The 19,862-nt window shown below is 39.2% G+C and overlaps 12 protein-coding genes across 12 annotated transcripts; all 12 read left to right on the forward strand.

Annotated features, from left to right (window-relative positions):
- Positions 1 to 150: 150 nt before the first annotated feature.
- On the forward strand, positions 151 to 588 carry TM35_000042980 (60S ribosomal protein L27A/L29; the record flags this gene model as incomplete). The annotated part of the gene is made up of 1 exon (XM_029022492.1): positions 151 to 588. The coding sequence occupies one exon, from the start codon at positions 151 to 153 to the stop codon at positions 586 to 588; it is 438 nt and encodes a 145-aa protein (XP_028886150.1).
- Positions 589 to 958: 370 nt separating this feature from the next.
- Positions 959 to 3,283, forward strand: TM35_000042990 (anaphase-promoting complex subunit 2; the record flags this gene model as incomplete). The annotated part of the gene is made up of 1 exon (XM_029022493.1): positions 959 to 3,283. The coding sequence occupies one exon, from the start codon at positions 959 to 961 to the stop codon at positions 3,281 to 3,283; it is 2,325 nt and encodes a 774-aa protein (XP_028886151.1).
- Positions 3,284 to 3,747: 464 nt separating this feature from the next.
- TM35_000043000 (uncharacterized protein) lies at positions 3,748 to 4,896 on the forward strand (the record flags this gene model as incomplete). The annotated part of the gene is made up of 1 exon (XM_029022494.1): positions 3,748 to 4,896. One exon carries the CDS (start codon positions 3,748 to 3,750, stop codon positions 4,894 to 4,896), a length of 1,149 nt encoding a protein of 382 aa, XP_028886152.1.
- A 548-nt stretch (positions 4,897 to 5,444) lies between these two features.
- TM35_000043010 (uncharacterized protein) lies at positions 5,445 to 7,151 on the forward strand (the record flags this gene model as incomplete). The annotated part of the gene is made up of 1 exon (XM_029022495.1): positions 5,445 to 7,151. One exon carries the CDS (start codon positions 5,445 to 5,447, stop codon positions 7,149 to 7,151), a length of 1,707 nt encoding a protein of 568 aa, XP_028886153.1.
- Positions 7,152 to 7,726: 575 nt separating this feature from the next.
- On the forward strand, positions 7,727 to 9,043 carry TM35_000043020 (uncharacterized protein; the record flags this gene model as incomplete). Its single annotated transcript, XM_029022496.1, has 1 exon — positions 7,727 to 9,043. One exon carries the CDS (start codon positions 7,727 to 7,729, stop codon positions 9,041 to 9,043), a length of 1,317 nt encoding a protein of 438 aa, XP_028886154.1.
- Positions 9,044 to 9,683: 640 nt separating this feature from the next.
- On the forward strand, positions 9,684 to 10,700 carry TM35_000043030 (uncharacterized protein; the record flags this gene model as incomplete). Its single annotated transcript, XM_029022497.1, has 1 exon — positions 9,684 to 10,700. One exon carries the CDS (start codon positions 9,684 to 9,686, stop codon positions 10,698 to 10,700), a length of 1,017 nt encoding a protein of 338 aa, XP_028886155.1.
- Positions 10,701 to 11,192: 492 nt separating this feature from the next.
- Positions 11,193 to 11,591, forward strand: TM35_000043040 (uncharacterized protein; the record flags this gene model as incomplete). Its single annotated transcript, XM_029022498.1, has 1 exon — positions 11,193 to 11,591. One exon carries the CDS (start codon positions 11,193 to 11,195, stop codon positions 11,589 to 11,591), a length of 399 nt encoding a protein of 132 aa, XP_028886156.1.
- Positions 11,592 to 12,050: 459 nt separating this feature from the next.
- Positions 12,051 to 12,791, forward strand: TM35_000043050 (Gim5A protein; the record flags this gene model as incomplete). Its single annotated transcript, XM_029022499.1, has 1 exon — positions 12,051 to 12,791. One exon carries the CDS (start codon positions 12,051 to 12,053, stop codon positions 12,789 to 12,791), a length of 741 nt encoding a protein of 246 aa, XP_028886157.1.
- A 610-nt stretch (positions 12,792 to 13,401) lies between these two features.
- Positions 13,402 to 14,142, forward strand: TM35_000043060 (Gim5A protein; the record flags this gene model as incomplete). Its single annotated transcript, XM_029022500.1, has 1 exon — positions 13,402 to 14,142. The coding sequence occupies one exon, from the start codon at positions 13,402 to 13,404 to the stop codon at positions 14,140 to 14,142; it is 741 nt and encodes a 246-aa protein (XP_028886158.1).
- Positions 14,143 to 14,622: 480 nt separating this feature from the next.
- Positions 14,623 to 15,282, forward strand: TM35_000043070 (ribulose-phosphate 3-epimerase; the record flags this gene model as incomplete). The annotated part of the gene is made up of 1 exon (XM_029022501.1): positions 14,623 to 15,282. One exon carries the CDS (start codon positions 14,623 to 14,625, stop codon positions 15,280 to 15,282), a length of 660 nt encoding a protein of 219 aa, XP_028886159.1.
- Positions 15,283 to 16,218: 936 nt separating this feature from the next.
- TM35_000043080 (galactokinase) lies at positions 16,219 to 17,610 on the forward strand (the record flags this gene model as incomplete). The annotated part of the gene is made up of 1 exon (XM_029022502.1): positions 16,219 to 17,610. The coding sequence occupies one exon, from the start codon at positions 16,219 to 16,221 to the stop codon at positions 17,608 to 17,610; it is 1,392 nt and encodes a 463-aa protein (XP_028886160.1).
- A 1,074-nt stretch (positions 17,611 to 18,684) lies between these two features.
- Positions 18,685 to 19,227, forward strand: TM35_000043090 (uncharacterized protein; the record flags this gene model as incomplete). Its single annotated transcript, XM_029022503.1, has 1 exon — positions 18,685 to 19,227. One exon carries the CDS (start codon positions 18,685 to 18,687, stop codon positions 19,225 to 19,227), a length of 543 nt encoding a protein of 180 aa, XP_028886161.1.
- Positions 19,228 to 19,862: the final 635 nt, after the last annotated feature.

Here is a 19,862-nt window from a genome sequence, read left to right on the forward strand (position 1 = left end):
TTTTTTTTTTTTTTTTTTTCTTCTTTATCTTCCCTGTTAATATTCTCGTGACGTTGTTCCCTTTTTACTATCTTTCTCTTTCTCTTTCTCCTCCTCTTTTCCTTTTCTTTTTTCATCACTTTCATTTGCAATTATTCAGCAGCTTTTGACATGCCCACCCGCTTAAAGAAGACTCGTCACCAGCGTGGTTCCACGTTCTGTGGCTATGGCCGTGTAGGAAAGCACCGCAAGCACCCTTCTGGTCGCGGTAACGCCGGTGGCCAGCACCACCACCGCATCAACTTCGACAAGTACCACCCCGGATACTTTGGCAAGTGCGGCATGAACCACTACCACAAGAAGAAGAACGCGACGTGGAAGCCGACGATTAACCTGAACAACCTCACGAAGCTGATCGCGAAGGACGAGGTGATGAAGGCAAAGAAGGGCGAGGCTCTGCCCGTTGTTGATCTCCTGGCCAACGGCTACTCCAAGCTTCTTGGCAACGGTCACGTGCAGGCTCCTTGCATTGTGAAGGCCCGCTGGGTGAGCAAGGTGGCTGACAAGAAGATCCGCAAGGCTGGTGGTGCTGTTGTGCTCCAGGCATAAGGTGAGTTGACTGTCATCAAGCTGTTATTGATTTTGTTTTAATATTTTATTTCTTCTTCTGCGTGTTTTTTTTTTTTTTTTTCGAATACCTATTTTGTGGTGGTCAGAAAACTGTGTTTATTTTTACTTTGTTGGATTTTCTGCATTATTAGAATTAAAAAAAAAATATTTCTTCTCTTCTTTTTTCTTTTTTTTTTTCTCTTTCTCTTCAATATTTTTGTTTTGTATCTGCCCTATGTGGATGTTTTTGTATATATTGATACCAATATATAATTCTTTTGAAGATTGGTCTCTTTTCAAGGCATACTTTTTTTATTTATTGTATTAATAAAGCCAGTGGCCATTTAAACTTGTATAGTTGTTTTGGAATATGGGAGATGATGAGGCTTTCGCAAATTTGTTTGAAATTTTAGAGGTTATACGGGTAAAAGGAATTGCAGTATTTGCCGATAGTCGTGTAGCAGAGAATTACCGTTGTATGGAAACGTTCCATCTCTTATCAAGACCACCTCTTAATGTTTTTGCAGGGGAATTACTAGTACGAAAAACTTTTGAGACATTTGCTAATACTACTATTGCAATATACCAAAAAAATATTTCTCAAGGAGAAGAATTATTAGCGTTACGTTCTTTACATGATGATTATCATCAAAATATGCTTCTTCTTAATGATTGGTGTAGAAGATTGCATGTAAGAGAATCTGTGGCGAAGTTTACTGTTTCATTACGTTGTCATTTGCTACAGCCTGATCTTCTTACGGGTGAACTTCCTGCAGGTAAAGAATCATTATTGCAATTCCTGCGTAATCACGGTAGAAAGGTATTAGCAGATATTGAAGGAAACGAGGGTCGATCTACATTAGTTCATGGGATTCTTGGTCATCGTGATGAAGTTTTTCAACGATTACATGGTTTAACTTTATCATCAACGCAAGATATTAAAGCATTATGGAAGTCTGTTTTAGTAAAATGTACACGTGAGCGAATTGAACAACTAGATGATGATTTTACAGTAGCACGTATATTATCTTGTATTCAATGGAAAGATGATGTTGTAGATACTTTTGTACGAATGGCGTTATCACCAGATCCTAATGACTCAGATGTTCGTGCAGAGGTAAATCGTTGGTGTGAAGAGTTGGAACAACTCCTTTTACTTAGTTATGGTCGTAAACGAATTGCAAGTTTTTGGGATATAGTAGTGGAATATCCTGATTCTACACCTACACTGCAAGATCTTCGTTTGTGTCTTCAACGTTGTGCAGATGATACACTACGAGATGAGTTAATACAAATAGCGAAACGAATGTTGGCATCACGTTTACATCGAGCAGGAACTCGTACAGAAGATATTCTTGCTATATTAATTGGTACAATACATTCTCTTTGTGTATTATTATCAAAGAATGATCAAAGCTCTGTAATATTTACAATTGTTGGGGATACACTGGAACACTTAAAAAAGCGAAGAGATTGTGTCTCTGCTGTTGTTCAAGCTATTACACATCCAAGTGCAGACTCTGTTCTACATGTTGATTTACAAAACTATTCAAGTAATACTTATAATCCTGGTAATAGTGGTGATGGTACTATGGGTGATAATAAAAATGATATTTATAATGAAAATATGTTATCAATGTCTGGACAATCACCTCTTTCTATGCAAGAGAGACCAGATGTTTTGCGTGTACTTTTGTCTGCAATTAGTGTTACCTTACTTGTGGAGGAATATAGACAAGTTTTGGCTTCTCAGTTACTAGGTAAACGTATGCATGACTTTGATACAACGGCAGAGGAAGAAGTTCTTGAACGTTTAAAATGTGCCTTTGGTGAAGATGTCTTATCATCTTGTGTAGTGATGATACGTGATTTTCAGTGTTCTCGTCGTTACACACATCAGTTAAGAGATGCCTATAAACAATCCGTATTAGAAGGATTACCATTGAATAAACAACGGGATTGGCCTTTTAGTTTAAATGTTCTTTCTACTACATCTTGGCCAAAGTTATCATCATGCCTTCCTATTGGAGAGACACAACCTGTTCCGGAGAAGTATAATCCTCATCCATCGCTGAGTACGGCAATGGATAACGTATTGGAGGATTATAAGCGTATGAAAGCGAATCAACGTCTTGAGTGGATTCTCTCACAGGGATGTGTTAGTTTAGAATTAAAACAGAAAGATACTTCTACAGGTACAATAGTTGCCGTAACATATGATCTTTCACTCTTTTCTGCATCACTAGTTTTGTATATTCGAGATCTATCGAAGGAGTTAAATTCTCCTGTTCCGTTGGAATCAATTGCGGAGCGTATGGGGGTTAAACCACGTATTTTACAATCTCATTTATCACATTTATTTCCTTCTATTTTGATATCTAATGATGGTTGTAAAAGTTTATCACTACAGACAAACTATATCTCAGCATCTAGTTTTACATTTGATGAAGCAGAAGAAATTGAGGAACAACCTGCTGGACTTTCACAAGATCAAGTAAAGATATTACTATCTATGATGACAGCAATGCTTAAAGCAAGGGGTGCATGTGGAGTAAGTGATATATTTAACAGTATGAAAATGTTTGGACAATTTCAAGGAAGTCTTGAAGATATGAAAAAATTACTACAAATGTTCGTCACACAGGGTAAATTAGTTCTGAATGAGAGCAAACTCTTTACACTACCAAAGAGCTAAAGAGTAAGCATACAATATGGGAGCTATCCAAAGCTACAAACTATATATATATATATATATATATATATATATAATATATATATATAGAAGTTAAGAGTAGAAGAAGAAAAAAATAATAGAAAAATATTATGTGTTGAATTTGCTAAATATATATATATATATATATATATATTCTCTATTGGACTGAATCATGCGTTCTTTTCCTTATTCGTACCGCCGCATGTTGAGTTTTTTGTTTTTATTTTTACTTCTTGCTGTTATAGCTATTTGTATTTCTATTACTATTTAACTTTTTCTACTCCTTTTTTTTTTCTCCCCATCTTCCTCTGTGTTTCTATTTGTGTAATGTGAGATCATCATACCGATTGCTTTTTTTTTCTTTTCTTTTTTTCTTTTGTTCCCCTCTTCTTCTTATTTTTTAACTGCGGAAAGAGTACTATATAGTTGTAGTTATCCCATGAAATATGAGGAACGCATCTATTCCCTTTGCGGCACGGCAACACTTTCTTGAACATGGATATGCCATTCTCCCTGCGGTGCTTCCAACTCCAATTGTTGAGCGGCTTAAAGATGCGTTGATTTCCGCTACTGTGGCCCGTTCTCGCTGCCTTATTGATGTGCCAGATATTGAATCCATGTTAAAGTGCAAAGCAAAACTCTCTGATCCACTGTACGCCAAAGTTGTAACTCGACTACAACGACGAAAGTATTTACTTCGTTTATATCGTGCTGAGAAACGACGTAGAAAGCAATTATCAGAGATAGCTGCAAAGTTTTTAAATGGACGAAAGAAGGAAGATCTCACTGGAGAGGAGTTGTGGAAGTTAAGTGAAATATTGACAACTGAAGTTTCAAAAATGTCTGGAAAAGGATGTCAATCTACAATTCAAAATGATCCTCAAATGCTTAGGGCCATAAATGAATATCGTTGTAATGTATGGATGACAAATAAAGAAATACAAACTTTAGTGCGTGACTCTTCTTTTTGGAAACCAATCGGTTCCATTGCAACAAATGTGGGTGGTGTGGAACGGCCTGTTTTATTTAGTGATGCTCCCATGTTTCGTGAACCGTACGGGAGTCCTTTTGGATATCACTGTACTGCCCCTACTTTTGGGGTTAAAACAAATAGTCGTCAGGTGCATGCAGTAACTCTCCTTCTCTTTACACATTCTCCTAATGATTATCAGATGCCATTATATATATTAAAGAATTCCCACCGTTTTGTACGGGAACAATATATTACACGTGTTCCTCCTGTAGATTTGTCTATGCCATTTCTTCCCATGGAATCTCACATTCCTGAACAGCTAAAACGTTTTAACTTTGATAGTAGCGTTGTCGGTTCCCTTGTTGAAGGAGCAGAGAATATCACTCCTGGAACTATTATTGCCGTCGATCCACATCTTATGATTGGGATGGGGCCAAACGCCTCAACAGAACGTGTTGTGGTGTATAAACTCAATATGGTTGCTGAGGATGCACCACCATTTATGAAATCACCATCATGGGTAACCGGCTGGCGATCACTTCCTCGGGAAGTGAATTTTGCATCACCGATAGTATTTCCACCGTTCTTCAGCGAAGAAACAAATTCCACAGACGCACTCTAAGACTTGTAATAGATTACAGGAAGATTGCATTTCTTTTTTTTTTTTCTTATTTTTATTTTTCGCCCAATACTGTTATTATTATTATTATTATTATTATTATTATTATTATTATTATTATTATTATTATTATTATTATCACAATTATAATAATGATGGTGTTATTGGTGTTTCTTTATTATTGTGTGTTGTCGCTTAAATATACTTTTTATCCCCCCATCTTTGCCCCCTTCTAATACTGTGTTTCTTTGGGATGTATATTTATCTCTTTCTTTCTGCGATGTTGATAAAGAGTAATGGATTTCGCTTCTGCGTTTGCATTTGTTTCTTCTTCTTTTTTTGGTATTATTAGCTTCCTTATTTTTGAAGCATTAGCTCAAAACTTCCTCATCTTAAACATAAAGAGAAGGAAATAAATTAAAAAAAAAAAGAACAATAGAAAAAAGACGGCATAGATTTTTTTTTTTTTTGGTGTTTTTTTTTCCTTGATATTTATTTTTTTTTTTTCTTCTTTTTTTTTTTTTTGTTTTTTTTTTTTTTTTTTAGATTGCATGAATGCCAACATTGAGGAGTTACAGGGACGTCTAGCGGCGGCAGAGGAACGTGTAAAAAAGATAACACGGCTTATGTTGCGTTCGGTATGGCAATACGTCATACAGCACCGTTCACCTCTTGCAGCTCCGCAGACTACCCTTAATATGGATGCCGGTGATGCAAAAGGTTTGAAAACTATAGTATCACATCAGCAGAATAGACGGAGCGGAAAAAAAGTAACGCAAGAAAAAAAATCCAATAATAGAGTCGTAGATCAAGCAAGATTGAGTCGAGAACTGTATCGTACAGCTTTTGGAGCGGCTCGCCAGGAGATAGAAGATGAAATAATAACTGTAGATTTGAAGAAAGAAAACGAGAGTGATGGTGTTCCATCTGTAGCCTTACTTTTACTACAGTCTTCCCGTGAACGAGCCATCATGCATGTATTTCTATTACGACTTCGTTTAACAGTTTGTAGACGACGTTTTCTTGATACCGAGTGTAAGATTCGGTATGACTACTATAGACTTCGACGTACACTTCGTGCGTGGCATAGTTACACATGTGAGGTTGCATGCAGGCGTCGAAGGATCATTTATACCGTTTTGAATCACTGGATGGGACTTGTTGAGTGTCGTCGGGTCCGTTATGAGCGCCTGTGCCGATTTCGCCTCGGCTTGGCGGAAAGACGACGTGCGTTTGATCGGGTGCGGTGGATGCGAATGCGGCGGTGTTTTGTGCACTGGCGCCATCGTCTGGACGATCGCCGTCTGTGGGGCGGCCCGACAACCGACGGCGCTCTGAGTCGAGAAGGGGAGAAGAGGGCGACGGAGAAGCAGAAGGAGAGAAGACTGCGATTTCTCTTCGCGTACTGGCGTCGGCGGGTGGAGCGGCGGCTGGACACTCGTCTCGCGGCGCTCATCGCCACCCGATCGCTGCTGCGGCGTTCGTGGGAGAAACTCTGCCGTCGCTCTCGTGCCCGCGTGTTGGGTCCACGCGAACCGCCTTGTGTACATGTGGAATCAACATCAATGGAACTTGTTGGGTTTAAGGTGCAATGTGCTCAACAAGTAGCGCGGGGAAATTTAAAGAGATGTGTGTTTGTAAAGTGGCGTAGATGTTATCGGTGTAGAGTGGCAGATCGATTTTATATCTTTTCTCGCCGTGTCCGTGTTCTGGAGACGTGGCTTCAAGCACTTCGTCGGAAACGTGTGGCACAAGTAGTTTTGGGTGCTTGCTGGTGTCGTTGGCGTCAACGATATCATCAACGATTACATTATATTGAAGCACAATATTGGAGGCATCGTCGTCTCTTACAGAGTGTTTTATATACTTGGACCAATAAGACCGCTTCTCGCATTTTCCGAAGTCAACATTTATTACAATTATGCTATCACAGATGGTGGCAACGTGCAATATTGCAGAGAACTCAAAGAGAACTGAGTGTTGGTGTCAAGAAGCGTGCGTTCCTCGCCTGGCGTGATGTGGCCGTACGTGAGAAGGAATATCGTACCATGATGTGTCTTGCAGAAACACTTCGTGAATTGGTGCTCTTGATGGGATGCTTTCGTCGGTGGAAAAGGCGTCACGAACACGCGTATCGTGTGCGTCTCTCTGAAAGTGTCTTGAATGATTTACGCCGAGAAAAGCAAAGAGCGCAACTGTTTCAACGTTGGAAACGCTTAACATTTTGGCCACGTAATACTAACAAGAAAATTAGTTAGTTCTGTAGGGCAAGTCATGATGAGCCTTCGATTCTTTTATCTGTTTGTGTACATTTCTTCTTGATTATTTGTTTCTTGCTCTTGTTTTTTTTTTTTTTGTTTTGTTTTTTGTTCTGTCTGTATATGTGCGCCTTTAATGTCTTTTTTTTTTAGTGTGTACATGCTTTGGCAATATTTTCTTTTTCTACTGAGTAACTAAAAAAGGGAGTGGAGATTATTATTATTATATATTTTTTGTTTTGTTTTGGTTTTCCTTTGTTGCTGTTTTTTGTTTTTCTCTCTTTTCTTTTTAATTTTTACAAATATCTTTTTTTTTCTTTTCTTTTTTGGTGTTTTTTTTTTTTGTTGTTGTTGTTGGTTCTACTAAGAAAGCCAAACCGGCGAAAAAAAAAAAAAGGCTAATATTGCGTAAAGTCCAACATAAAAAAAGGTAACTTTTCCAAATATAGCAAACAATCGAACGAAACAAAAAAGAACAAACAAACAAACAAACAAACAAACGAGAACCATTAATACCACAAATTCAATATTGTGCATCTCCCTAAGGACTACAAAAGAAATAACAAGACGACAAAATGTCTATGAGATTATCTGAGCAAATCAGCGAACATGATGCAGGGATTGAACTGGATCGTATGAAGGCAGCTATTGAAAGCTATGCCCAACAACTGGAGGACATTGACAATGCTATTCAAACTATTCAGGATGAGAACCAGAAGGACGAGGTTTCGCGTCAAATCGTTGACTACCAAACGGCGTATGAACGCAATCCCGCGAGTATCCCAGCAGAGGACGCGTTAGACACTATCACTCGTTTGCAAAACACACTCAAAATTGTGAAACGCCGTAATCACCTTCTTGCAAGAGAGAATACTACACAGCAGAAGTTTTTGCAGGATCGCTCCAAGTTTCTGCTACGTGAGACAGATGCCTACAATACCATGGTGGACAAGACAGGATGGCACGAGCAGTACATGGTGGATCATGATGATGTTCAGCAAAAGGGAGAGGATGTCAAGGTGATGGCGGATCTCGAGGCGAAGGTGCGGCGGGAACTGCGGGCCGCGCAGTCTATCATCAAAAAGAAGGAGGCGCTCGTTGTTGGGCTCGAGGCGCAGGTGGAGCGTGGAGAGGAGATAGACACCACGTTGAATATGATCTTTAATGATATCCGTGTGAAGGAACGTGATGCACGCGAGTTGGAGATTCAACTTGAACGACTTCGCAAAGACGACAAACGCTACGATGATGCTCTCACGGTATTTGAATCGCAACAGCAGAATGCATCACTGGCGTGTGTTGAGACCGATCGTGATTTCTTAAAGGATGCCGTTCTGGAAATGAAGGCCGTTTGTCGCCGACAGGATAACGTCATGCGGGCACAAATGACACGTCAGCAGCAACTTCATGCACGTCTTGACACCATCTTTAAGTCTCTCCGTGAAATGAGACTAGAGGAGGAGTTCAAACGCAACGTTCCAAAATCCGCTCTGGTGCCTTCTGCCTGTCGTGAGGAGCCTGAAGACGTTTCTAAGATTCTTCCTGAAGAGGAATTTATTCCCATTCACACGTATCGTCTTATTCACAAAAACAATGAGACGATGCGCACCAATGTGGCACGAAAGAACATGCTGGTGTTAGAGAAGGAGGGAGTTATTCAAGCGCTAGACGCAACTCTAGCAAAGTACGCAGACGCACTAAACATGACGTCAAAACAACAAGAAGAACTGAAACATAACAAGGAGCTTGAGATGGACGAGCTCACAACAGAACTTCAGGAACAACATCAAAACTATCTGCGACAACTTGAACAACTAATGCAGGAGAACGTGGAACTCAAGAAGAAGCTGAACCGATCGGCCCCTGCGATTTCGGCAATCAAAAATTACTAGGCAAGAAGAGCGAGAAAAAAAAAAAAAGGATGATAGAGAGAGAGGGGGAAAAAAAAAGAAAGGCAGAGAGGGAGGAATAGAGGAAAGGAAGAAAGAAATATGGAACGAGAGTATCCTCAAGGCAGCTTTGTAAATTTGAAAGAAACCGGGAAGAAAAGACGTATAGTATTAAATGGTGGAAGATTGGTGGGAGTCCTTTGGATCTGTTCAAGCAAAGCAGAAGAAAAAAAAAAAAAAATTGTGCACAAACATACAGGATAAATTTTCTTTTTGTTACCTTTTTTTTGTATTACAAATTATTGTCGCACTATTTTTCGGTATATATATATATTTATATATTTTTTGGGGGATTTGCTCTTTTATGTTATGATGTAGTGGAAAATGAGCTTCCCACTATCCAATTTTAGTGTTTGACCAATCCGCCATAACGTGCAGAATCATATTAGCGACAATAGTCACCACTTTTTTGAAGGGTACTGTTATCTTTTTTTCTTTATTGTAGACAACGCCTCTCTTCTTCCCTTTCCTTTTGAAATCTATACATACATACATGTAGGAAACTGTCATCAAGTAAAGGAACACAAAAAATAAAAATAAAATAAAAGAGCAACGAAGAAGACCATTTACATAAACCACCTCAATGTGGTTCTTTAATAGTTTTGGTGGAGGTAAAAGTAGTGGTAGTAGTAGTAACGATGAAGCTGGAGTTAAACGAGGAGCTGTGTCTTCATTTCCTAATACTGCCGATGCACAGAAGGAGGTACTGGAGCACAGAAAAGGTGAAGAACATGGAGATGATGTTTTATCATCGTCGTGGTTGCACCGCTCAAGAAGCCAGCAAACTGCTGTTCAGAAAGGTGATGCTCGTGTGGGTTTCTTTGACACGGATGCTATTGATTGTTTAATGAATCGTTACGGAACAGAAATGGCAGCAGCTGACAAGTATATGAAAGAGAAATGCCAGAAACAAAAAAACGAGAAAGGAATTCTAAACCTGTATGACTATGAAGGAGACCAGCGGTATAAACAATGGCTTATGGATCAAGAGAATGTTCGTAAAGCTCTTAATATACACTGGTTAGATATGATCATAGATAAACCTATGCTTTGCTTGACATACTTAGCCCGTATCGGTACAACTATAGGTTTTTTCTACGGTATGGGGCGTTCGTACTATCTATACCATACAATGGATAAAATGTATGCCAAACTCCATGGAGTTAGTTTTTTCAACATTGCTATGTACGAGGTAAGTTTTTCAGTTGTTAAAGGTGCTATTGTAGCAATGTCCGGAACTGTAGGAGTCATCGCTGGTGAAGCTGCAATGAACATAACAACATCTTTTACTACTGGTGATATCTCTGTTCCAGAACGTACATGGAAAAATATCTGGTCTTGCGGAACACTATGTGGTTTTTTCAGTGGTACAGCATTTAGTGCACTACATAGATCTATATTGACTAGGTGGGGAATGATAGCATCCGTCACTGCTTTCACCACTGTTAGTTCTCTCCTTAGTCTAGTAGTGGGACGCTGGACATACCAAGAGTATGCGAATAAAAGAGGAAGACGTCTATATGACCCCTACTGGCGTCCTTGGTATGAGCGAAAACTTAACGACGGCGGAGCATCATACATGCGTGGGAAATATACTTAACGACTATCGAACACAACAGTAAAAGAAAAAAAAAAAAAAAACGCAATGCGAGGGCAGAGCGTGGGTGAGGTGCATTGGTGCTGGCCATGGGATTAGCAAGGTGTCATAGTCGCCCTGATTGCCTTTGTCCCATCTCTCTGCTTATATAGATCTTCTGACTTTCTAATGGAAGCCGGTTAAGTGGGGTGTTTATTTCTATGAAAGGTTAGAGGTTGTATGAAAACAAAACAAAAGAAAAAACGTTACAGGTTGAGGACGGTTTTTATTTTTTTCTTTTTCTTGACTCTTTAGGGGCACATGTACGCGATTTTACCCAAAGGTTTCTCAAGTTCTGTTTTCCACATGTTTTCTACAGTCATGTGTGATTTGTGTGTGAGTCTATGTGTTGTGCGACTGTGAGGACACATGAGTTATGGGAGCTGCATCTTTATAGCTGGGTTCTCTTTTTCCTACCTGTTTTTTTTTTCCGTTTCACAGGGGTTTCCTTTCTTAATGTGCAAAGATAAAAAGAGCCGTGATGAAGCCAAGAAAGATGACTCTAACACACAGGCGTTGGATACACTAGTTAGCTTAATTGGTGTTGGTGTTGTTGCTGCTGTTGGTGTTGTTGTTGGTGGTTTTGTTGGTTATGTATGGGGTTCTTCTTGTAGCGATGACGGACCAAATGGGAATAATGAGGCCAACAAATTTCAAGAATTAAAAGAAGAAGAATACAAATCTATGGGGTCAGAAGGAAAATGTTCTGTATGTATGGAACGGAACGCGCGGGTTTTGTTTTTACCATGCAAACACTTGGCGACGTGCACCACTTGTGCCGAACGACTTGATCGACGTTGCTGTCCCATGTGCAATCAGCCTTATGCAGAAAAGATTAATGTGTTCACGACATAAAGCTTCAAAGACTACAAACTATCCGTCTTTTATGGTTTCAGATCGTAATCTAATCCATCTATGAGTGACGGACAGACGAAGTGTAACGCTAGTTAATTTGCTTTTCAGTTTATCAACTTGTTTTTTTTTCCTTAGTGGTATTTTTTAGGGAACCGATGTGGGGCTCCTACTTCTACTGGGGATATCTGAAGAAAGAAATCCAAATGACGAAGATTTTATAACGAAACTAGGTCTCTGCATCCCTTTGAACCCATCTGTTTTCTTACTACCATATCCACGGGCCCAGAGACGTATGTGTGTGTCTCTGCCAAAGATTTCAAGGTTCATTTTTCCCTTCTTGCCATTGTTTCATTTTTTCTTTTCCTTTTTTTTGTCTCTGCCCCGTATTGCATTGCGTTGCAACAGGAGCCTTCATAATCATTTTTCAAACAACAGTTAATAACAATCAGCCACTATAATATGTCCTCTCGAGTCCACGCGTACTTGTCTGACACATGGAACCGTGATAAGGTCATGGCGATCGTGCAGTTTCTCCCGATGGCGCTCGAGGGCCCCGTGAGGAATGCCGGTTGTGAGCCGCTTGCTGCGTCGCTGGGCAACCTGTCGAAGATGGCAGACGCATACCGTGCGGTGACTCGTCTCTCGCTGCTCTTCAACGCACTTTCGCCCAAGACACTGGAGAGCTTGGCGAAGCCGAAGGAAGACGCCTTTGTTTGGCGCCTTGAGCAGATCTCTCACGCCTTCCATATTGGTTTCTGTCTGAACGAAAACCAGGCTGTGCTGGCGGGTCACGGAGTGCTGAAGAGTGAACTGTCACGCCTTGGCGGGATTGCCGTACTCTGCTGGCTGTACACACTGATTCTCGGCATTGTCCGGCAGGTGTATCTGTTGATGAAGCACAACCCCAACTGCCCCTGCAAGGCCCTCGCACCACACAGTGCGGTGGGCGAGAAGAAGGTGGTGCCGTACACGCACGAGCAATGCAAGGAAGCTATTGTGAATCTTGTGAAGATGGGCTGTTTCACTGTGTTTGCAATGACATGCCTTCCCGAGGGCAAGCCGCAGCTGCTGACTGACGTGAGTGGCCCCTTCGTGCCGTTGCACACACTCATCAAGACGATTTCACCAAACAAGCTGCACCTGTGCGACAGTGTTCGTGGTTTGCTGGCCTTTGTCGCCTCTATGTGTGATTTTTACTAAATTTTCATCTTTTTGTTGACAGTTTTTTTATTTTAAATAAAACGGCCAATTTTTTTTCTTTTATTCCACGGTAGAATGTACGTTTTTTTTTTGTGAAGTTTTTTTTTGTTGTTTTTGTTAATTTAGGCCAAATAGAGTGTAGTTAACAGATCAACGAATGAATTCAGGATGTTTGTTTTTTAGTAGTATCTACTGCGTTACGGCAAATTCAAATTTTTTTTCTTTTTTAGTATTGGGTGGTTAAAACAGGTATGAGATTTTTATATAATTTCTGATGTTTGCGATGAAGAATCAAAAGAATGAAAATAAGGTTCATCCATGGTTTTAAAAAAGATGAAAATATGTTCTTTTTTTTTTGAGGTCGTCATGTTTTTTTTTTTTTTTTTTCTTGGTATTCGTCTTTTCATGATAATATTTTCTTTTGTTTGTTTTTGTTTCTTTTTGATGTATGGATTATTATTATTGTTATTATTATTTTTTATTTTTTCCTTGTGTTTGTATTCGTGTTTCTAGCTAATATACATATATATATATATTGATAGATAGATAGATATATCATATAATATAATAATATTATATTATATATATAATTTATTTTCAATCCGAGCGGATGAAGTATCCTTTATGTGATTCATCATCTTCGTTAATTTGCACGCGCGATCGAGTTGCGGCTGTAGGGGAGTATTCTTCTCTGTTGGCCGCTGGTCTGGCAGAGTCAGTGGGGTTAACACAAGTGCAGCGTTCTGCTAAAGCTCTTGCCGTGCTATTGTCAGAGTACCGGAGCATAACGCGTGTATGGTACTGGCTTGTTGTTGTTTCAGATCTCTCACCTGCTGGTTTGCGTCAATTAATGTACAGCTCGCCTAATTTTTCTGTTTTTGCTGCAAGTATTTCAAGTACAGTGGCTATGGCATTGTTTTTGTTAAGTGAAGAGGTGGCTCTTTTGTCAAATGTGGGTGTTTTACAAAAGAGTTTGCGCCCATATGTTTCTCGATTGGTACCTGTTTTTCTTTTCTACTATAATCTTCTGAAGATGATGGTAAGCGCTGCGTTGCTTTGTACTGCACGTCGTATATCTTTTGAGGCCACGGACACACAAAGTGTATTACGTCGGCGTCGTTACAAGGAGATGTTTATTAGATTCTTGGAGGCTTTGTTATGTACACTTTATGCGATGTTGCTATTGCCTACAGATGCACCTCGCCTCAAACAGGCGATTCATGAAGGACGCTGGATCGACCGTTTGTACGTTGTGTTGGTCTCTCTTTGTCCTCAGGGAATACGTGTTAGTTCTACAACGCAGGGAATCTTGGGACTAGTTTCAACCATTCCCATGTTCTGTGTATCGTAAAGAAGGAATTTGGTGTTTAATGGTACTAGTTCGGATTGTATAAACCAAAAGCTATGATTAATATGTGCATGAGTAAGAGGAAAAAAAAAAAAAAAGAAAATACATCAAGTTTGTGTTTTAGTAGATGAAAGAATAATCTAGTTTAAACTGCACATCACGTTGAGGTGAAGAAATTTGCAAAATGTGGTGAAGAAAATATTCTGCATAAAGTATGATGTTCGCAAGCATAGTATTAACATTTTTCTGCATAATCTGCATTCACCATTTTGGGATTCCCACTGTCATGTGCATATTCTCATATACAAAGAAGGGTGTGAATTATTTTTTTTCTTCTTTTGCAAAAAGGATATAACGATAGAAAGAAAAAAAAAAGGAGGAAATACAAAAAAAAGGACAATGATGTTTGATCATCAAGACAAGTCAACTTTTTTATCCATTGGGCGGAAAAAACCACTTCTTCCGATTATTTCACCATCCCTCATGGTAGCAGACCCGACACAACTATTGCTGGACTCATTGTACGTCTTGTGTGAAGAAGGTGGTGGCGTTGAATGGCTGCACGTTGATGTGATTGATGGCCACTTTGCACAAAACATGTCTTTCTGTCCGGACACTGTGGCTGGATTGCGTCGTCACCTCCCGCACGCCTTTCTGGACGTTCATCTTATGGTAACGGATCCTGGGATGTGGATTAAACCCTTTGTAGACGCCGGGGCATCGCAGCTGACTTTCCATCTTGAGGCGGCAAAAGATCCCGTTGCGGTAGCGAAGAAAATTCGTGCGGCTGGTATTCAGGTCGGAGTTGCCATTCGCCCACGGACTCCGATTGACGGACTCATTAAACTCATTGATGGTGGCTACATGGATATGGCACTCGTAATGACAGTGGAGCCCGGATTCGCCGGACAGAAGTTTATGTCGGAACCTCTTAGTAAGGTGAGGGAACTGCGTAAACGCTACCCTTACTTGAACATTCAGGTGGATGGATCTATCAACCTTGATACCGTGGAGGCAGCGGCAGAAGCGGGCGCCAATTGTTTGGTTCCAGGACAGGCAGTTTTTAAAGCGAAAAACAGGCGCGAAAATGTAAACCAATTGCGTGGTACTGTTCAGCGTTACTTGAAAAAGTCTCATATGTAGGCTGACGGTTTGATATTGGCTGAAAAGGGAAGCAAAAAAGGAAAGTAGAAAAAAAATGATTGAAGAGTGTGTTTGGATGATGTGTGTGTGTGTGTGGTTGTTACATGTAATGAAACGAACGTAGTTTTGACATCATATATATATATATATATATTATAATGGTATTCATTGTTATTACCCTGGCCATCAGATGAAAACTGTTGATAGCTTGTTAAAATAATGGTCAAATCTTACGTTTATTACTCAATCGTTTTTTGGTAGTGGAATTGAATGTTTCGTATTATTTATTTCTTTTCGTTCTCACAGTCTACAAACGTGGGTGTTTGAGAATCCACTTAAACCAACCTAACCCACACCGCGTTGAACAGGAGTCGGTTTTTTTTTGTTTTTTAAAACGAGGGGTTCTCAATACTTTCATTTTCATCAGTTCTGTTATTTATTTAGTGAGCACGCATCGGGGAAAAATATAGGGATGCATGTGTGAAAATGGGGGAGTGCAGACTTTACTATATTAAAGTCAAGAAGTTTGTTTTCTCATTTCTGTTTCTCTTTTCTTCTTGTAGGGCGAAAGAGAGGCTTAAACTATTTTTTTATTTCTTGTACATACCATTTCCTTCTCTCATGGGGAAAAACAAGAAACAGGCTCCTCAACTATTATTATTATTATTATTATTATTATTATTATTATTATTATTATTATTATTATATTATTATTATTATTATTATTATTATTATTATTATTATTATTTATTTTATTATTTATTTTAGTATTTATTATTTTTCACTTTTATTTTAATTTTGAAGTGGTTTGACGAATTGGGTATTAGCTGCTAAAGCCTTTCTTTTTCTTTTTCCTACAGTTTTTATAACTTTCATATAATTTCCAGCAACAACAGAAGCAAAGTAAATAATAATAAAAAAACATCAAGCATAGGGATGCCAAGTTATACTCATCAGCGTATTGCTACCACCATTGCAGACCTAAAGCCAAAGTTTTTAAAAGCCTTCAAATTGAATTCCGAGAATGAAGTTGAGTGGCTTTTATTTACCTTTGCACCTGGTCGTGTGAATTTTTTTGGTGAACACGTGGACTACATGGGTGGTTATGTCTGCCCTGCTGCTCTTAAAGAGGGATGCCACATTCTTGTTGGACGGGTTCCGAAGTACTGTGATGGAAAGTTGCGGTTTGCGACGGAGGATTGTAAATGTTTTGTGTTGGACCGACTTGGCGCGGCACAACACGACAAGACATGGACAACGTTTGTGCGGGGAGCGGCCACACTGGCACTGAATCATCTTAACATGCCCATTGATGCCCCACCGCTGCAGGGATTCTGCGCCATTTCAAAGGGAACGCTGCCGATGGGATCTGGCATGAGTGCCTCCGCCTCTTTTGACGTGGCACTACTGAACGCCATCACCGCAGTGGCTACGAAACGATATGAGCATACACGCTATGTGCCTGGTATGGAGTATCCGCGACTTGTGCCGACCAGCAGGGAGGAGCGTATTACGTTAACAAAACAAGCGCATCGCATTGAGACAGAGTTCTGTGGTGTAAATGTGGGTATTATGGATCAATTTGCCTCCATTCATGCAAGCGAGGGTTCATTTATGGCTCTGGATTGTGACACATTAACCTTTACATCGCATTCTATGGAGCATCTTCTTGGAGATTCTGCTTGTTTCCTGTTGATAAATTCCATGGTTCGCCATGAACTTACTGGGGATACGGCTGGTGGATACAATACTTTGCGCAGTGATGCCGAAGGAGCACAGGAGGTGGTAAGCAAGAAGAAACTGGATGGTGGGTCTTTCAGTTTTCGCGATCTTGCCAGAAATCCAAAGAAATTTACAGATGGTCATCCTGTGGAATTTGTGGAATCATGTAAATCTCATTTTACCCCTGGCCAGTATGATCGTGGTATTTTTAACATTGCCGAGCAAATTCGTACACTTGAGTTTATTGAACTCTGCCAACCACATTCCCCCTTAAGTAAGGAAGAACGTTTCCGAAAAGCTGGAGAACTACTGAATGCGACGCATCAAGGACAACGTGATCTCTTGAAGATTTCCACAGAAGAGTTGAACTTTATCCAGGAAAAGGTGAATGAGGATAAAGATGTAAGTGGTGGCCGATTGATGGGTGGAGGTTTTGGTGGTTGCATTCTCCTCCTTTTGAAGAAAGACGCTGTGGACCGTGTGGCGGCTAATGTGCAGAAGGAATTTAAGGGAAAGTTTGGTATTGTCTGTGAAGTGTACACTGTTACTTTGGGTGATGGTGCATTTATCGTTTCCCTGTATGAAGGTAAAAAGGGAAAACTCTAGGGTTTTCCTAATAATTTCATTTTTTGATGGTTTTTATTTCTTTTTTTTTTCGTTGTTGTTCTTGTTATCATTGCCTATGATGTTATAGCAGCAGTTACACGAAATTGGGGAAGGAAGAATAGTAACAAAACGTTTTTTTTTTTTTTCTGTTCTTTTTTGTTCGTTTTTTTTTTTCTAATGTGGTAAGGGTTTACAAATTTCTTCTTTTTTCTTTTTACCAGCAAATTTTTTAAATCCATTTACTGTAGTAATAGTAGTGGTACTGTTCGTATTAGTTTTATGAGATGTATTTATGAATTCGTACTCTGAGGTAAATATATGGGGTTGTTTGATGAAGCGTGGTATTGTTTCTTTTGATATCTCCCTATATGGTATTTGGGAAGTTAAAACGTTAGTTCTTGTGATTCCTGCAATTGTCTTTTTTTTTTATTTATTTATTTATATAGATTCAAGGAAATTGATGATATGAACTGAAATAAAGTGCAGTTTCAATTTTTTTTTATTTCGGTTTTTTGTAGTTTCTTTAAATTATCATCGCAAAGATTTCAAAAAAAAAAAAAAAAAATAATAATCAGTCTGCTGTCATTATTGCAAGAAGAGTTCTTTTCTTATTCTCTCTTGATGTATTTGTGTATGTAAGTATGTGTATATTTATTTTTTTTTGGTTTTTCTTGGAAAAAAAAAAAAGAATTTGTGTCTCTTTCACCCTTTTAATTTCCAGTTTGGCAATAGTGTTAGGGGTTAATACGGGGATCTGTTTACCCTTCGTATTTACCATTATCCCATTAACATACGTCAAGTCCCACATAGATTCTGTATACACAGAGACCCACAAACAGGGAAACAGAGAAATAGAAAGAAGGTACAGACACAGATACAAACACTTTCACTCTTTTTTTTTCTCTCTTTTCTATTCTGTGTATTCTAGGCAATCATGACGGAGTATCTAAAGGATCTCGGCCGTATGAAGCCGGGAGATCCCATGCCACCCATCAATCTCGGGCCGTACGATAATCCACTCTTGTGGAATGTACTCGTCCATTCGGGGCCGATCGCGGTCACCAACGCCGTCCAATGTCCGTCTCCCGTAATTTCATGGAATTACATAATGTTCCCGTTGTTTTTCGAGATCAATGTGTACATCGCTGGGTGCCATTTCATCGTTGTATAAAAAATTTGAAACCAGTTACATGGGGAACAGTCAACTGTCATGAATTTGAAGAATCTTGGATGGTATGTCGGGCTTATGAGACATATCGCAATCAACTGTTAAAAGGGAAGTTTATGGAATTAACAAAAGATTACACTGCTGAAGATAAGAAATTTTTCCCTAGTTTGCTCTATTTGGGTATCCCTACGTATATGAATTCTTTCTATTGGGCTATGGCAGCCTCTCAGAGATTAAGTGGATGGGATGAAAAGGACCCTAAAAATCCTATGATGTGGCGTGAACCTAACAGAGCTCTTATGCGATCAGAGTTTTCTCCCACCAACTGGGAAAGGGGAACTATGACGAATGCGATAGGTCACAAACTCATTCCTGATGAGATTGTTTATGATATGGTTCCAGGTTTTCCATTACCAGAAGACAAACGACCTGAAATGCCAGTCTCGTAGAAGAAGACTTTATCGTTATTATTATTATTATTATTATTATTATTATTATTATTATTGGGGCATGGGTGTGGGAACAGTAGTGGGAGTGGGAATTGAGTTCAAGGGAGAAAAAGGGAACTTTTAGATAGGGAATTAGGGAAACTTTGATGGGGTTTTTGTGCGATTAGATTCAGTAGTAATAATGTAGATGATAACAGTTTTCTGTGGTGATTGTGTTGGCGTTTTTCTTTTTTTCTTTTTCTTTATTATTATTTTCTTTTTTTTCTCTATCTCATTCTTAATATCTGTAAAATACTACACAGCTATGTGAGAGTTGTTGTTTTTTTTTTTTGTCGTTGGTCTTCTTCATGTGTTATGTCGAGGTTTTTGCGATAAAAATGAAAGAAGAAGTAGAAAAGGTGAACCAGAGAGAGAGAGAAAAAAAAGAGAATGAAAGAAATAATAGTATTATTAATTGATAGTGTGATATAAAAAAGGTAGCACTAGAAGTTCTGTTTTGCAAGTATGTTGTCGTTGTGTATTATTTTTCTTTCCTCCTTGTTTTTTATTTGCCATATATCTATTTATTTATTTATTTTTTGATACTATGTCTTCAATACGACTACCTATCCATGTGTTTTTCACACTGTCTTCGT

The sequence above is a fragment of the Trypanosoma theileri genome (assembly GCF_002087225.1).
Source record: "Trypanosoma theileri isolate Edinburgh chromosome Unknown TM35_Tth_4_V1, whole genome shotgun sequence".
NCBI classification, from domain to species: Eukaryota; Euglenozoa; class Kinetoplastea; order Trypanosomatida; family Trypanosomatidae; genus Trypanosoma; species Trypanosoma theileri.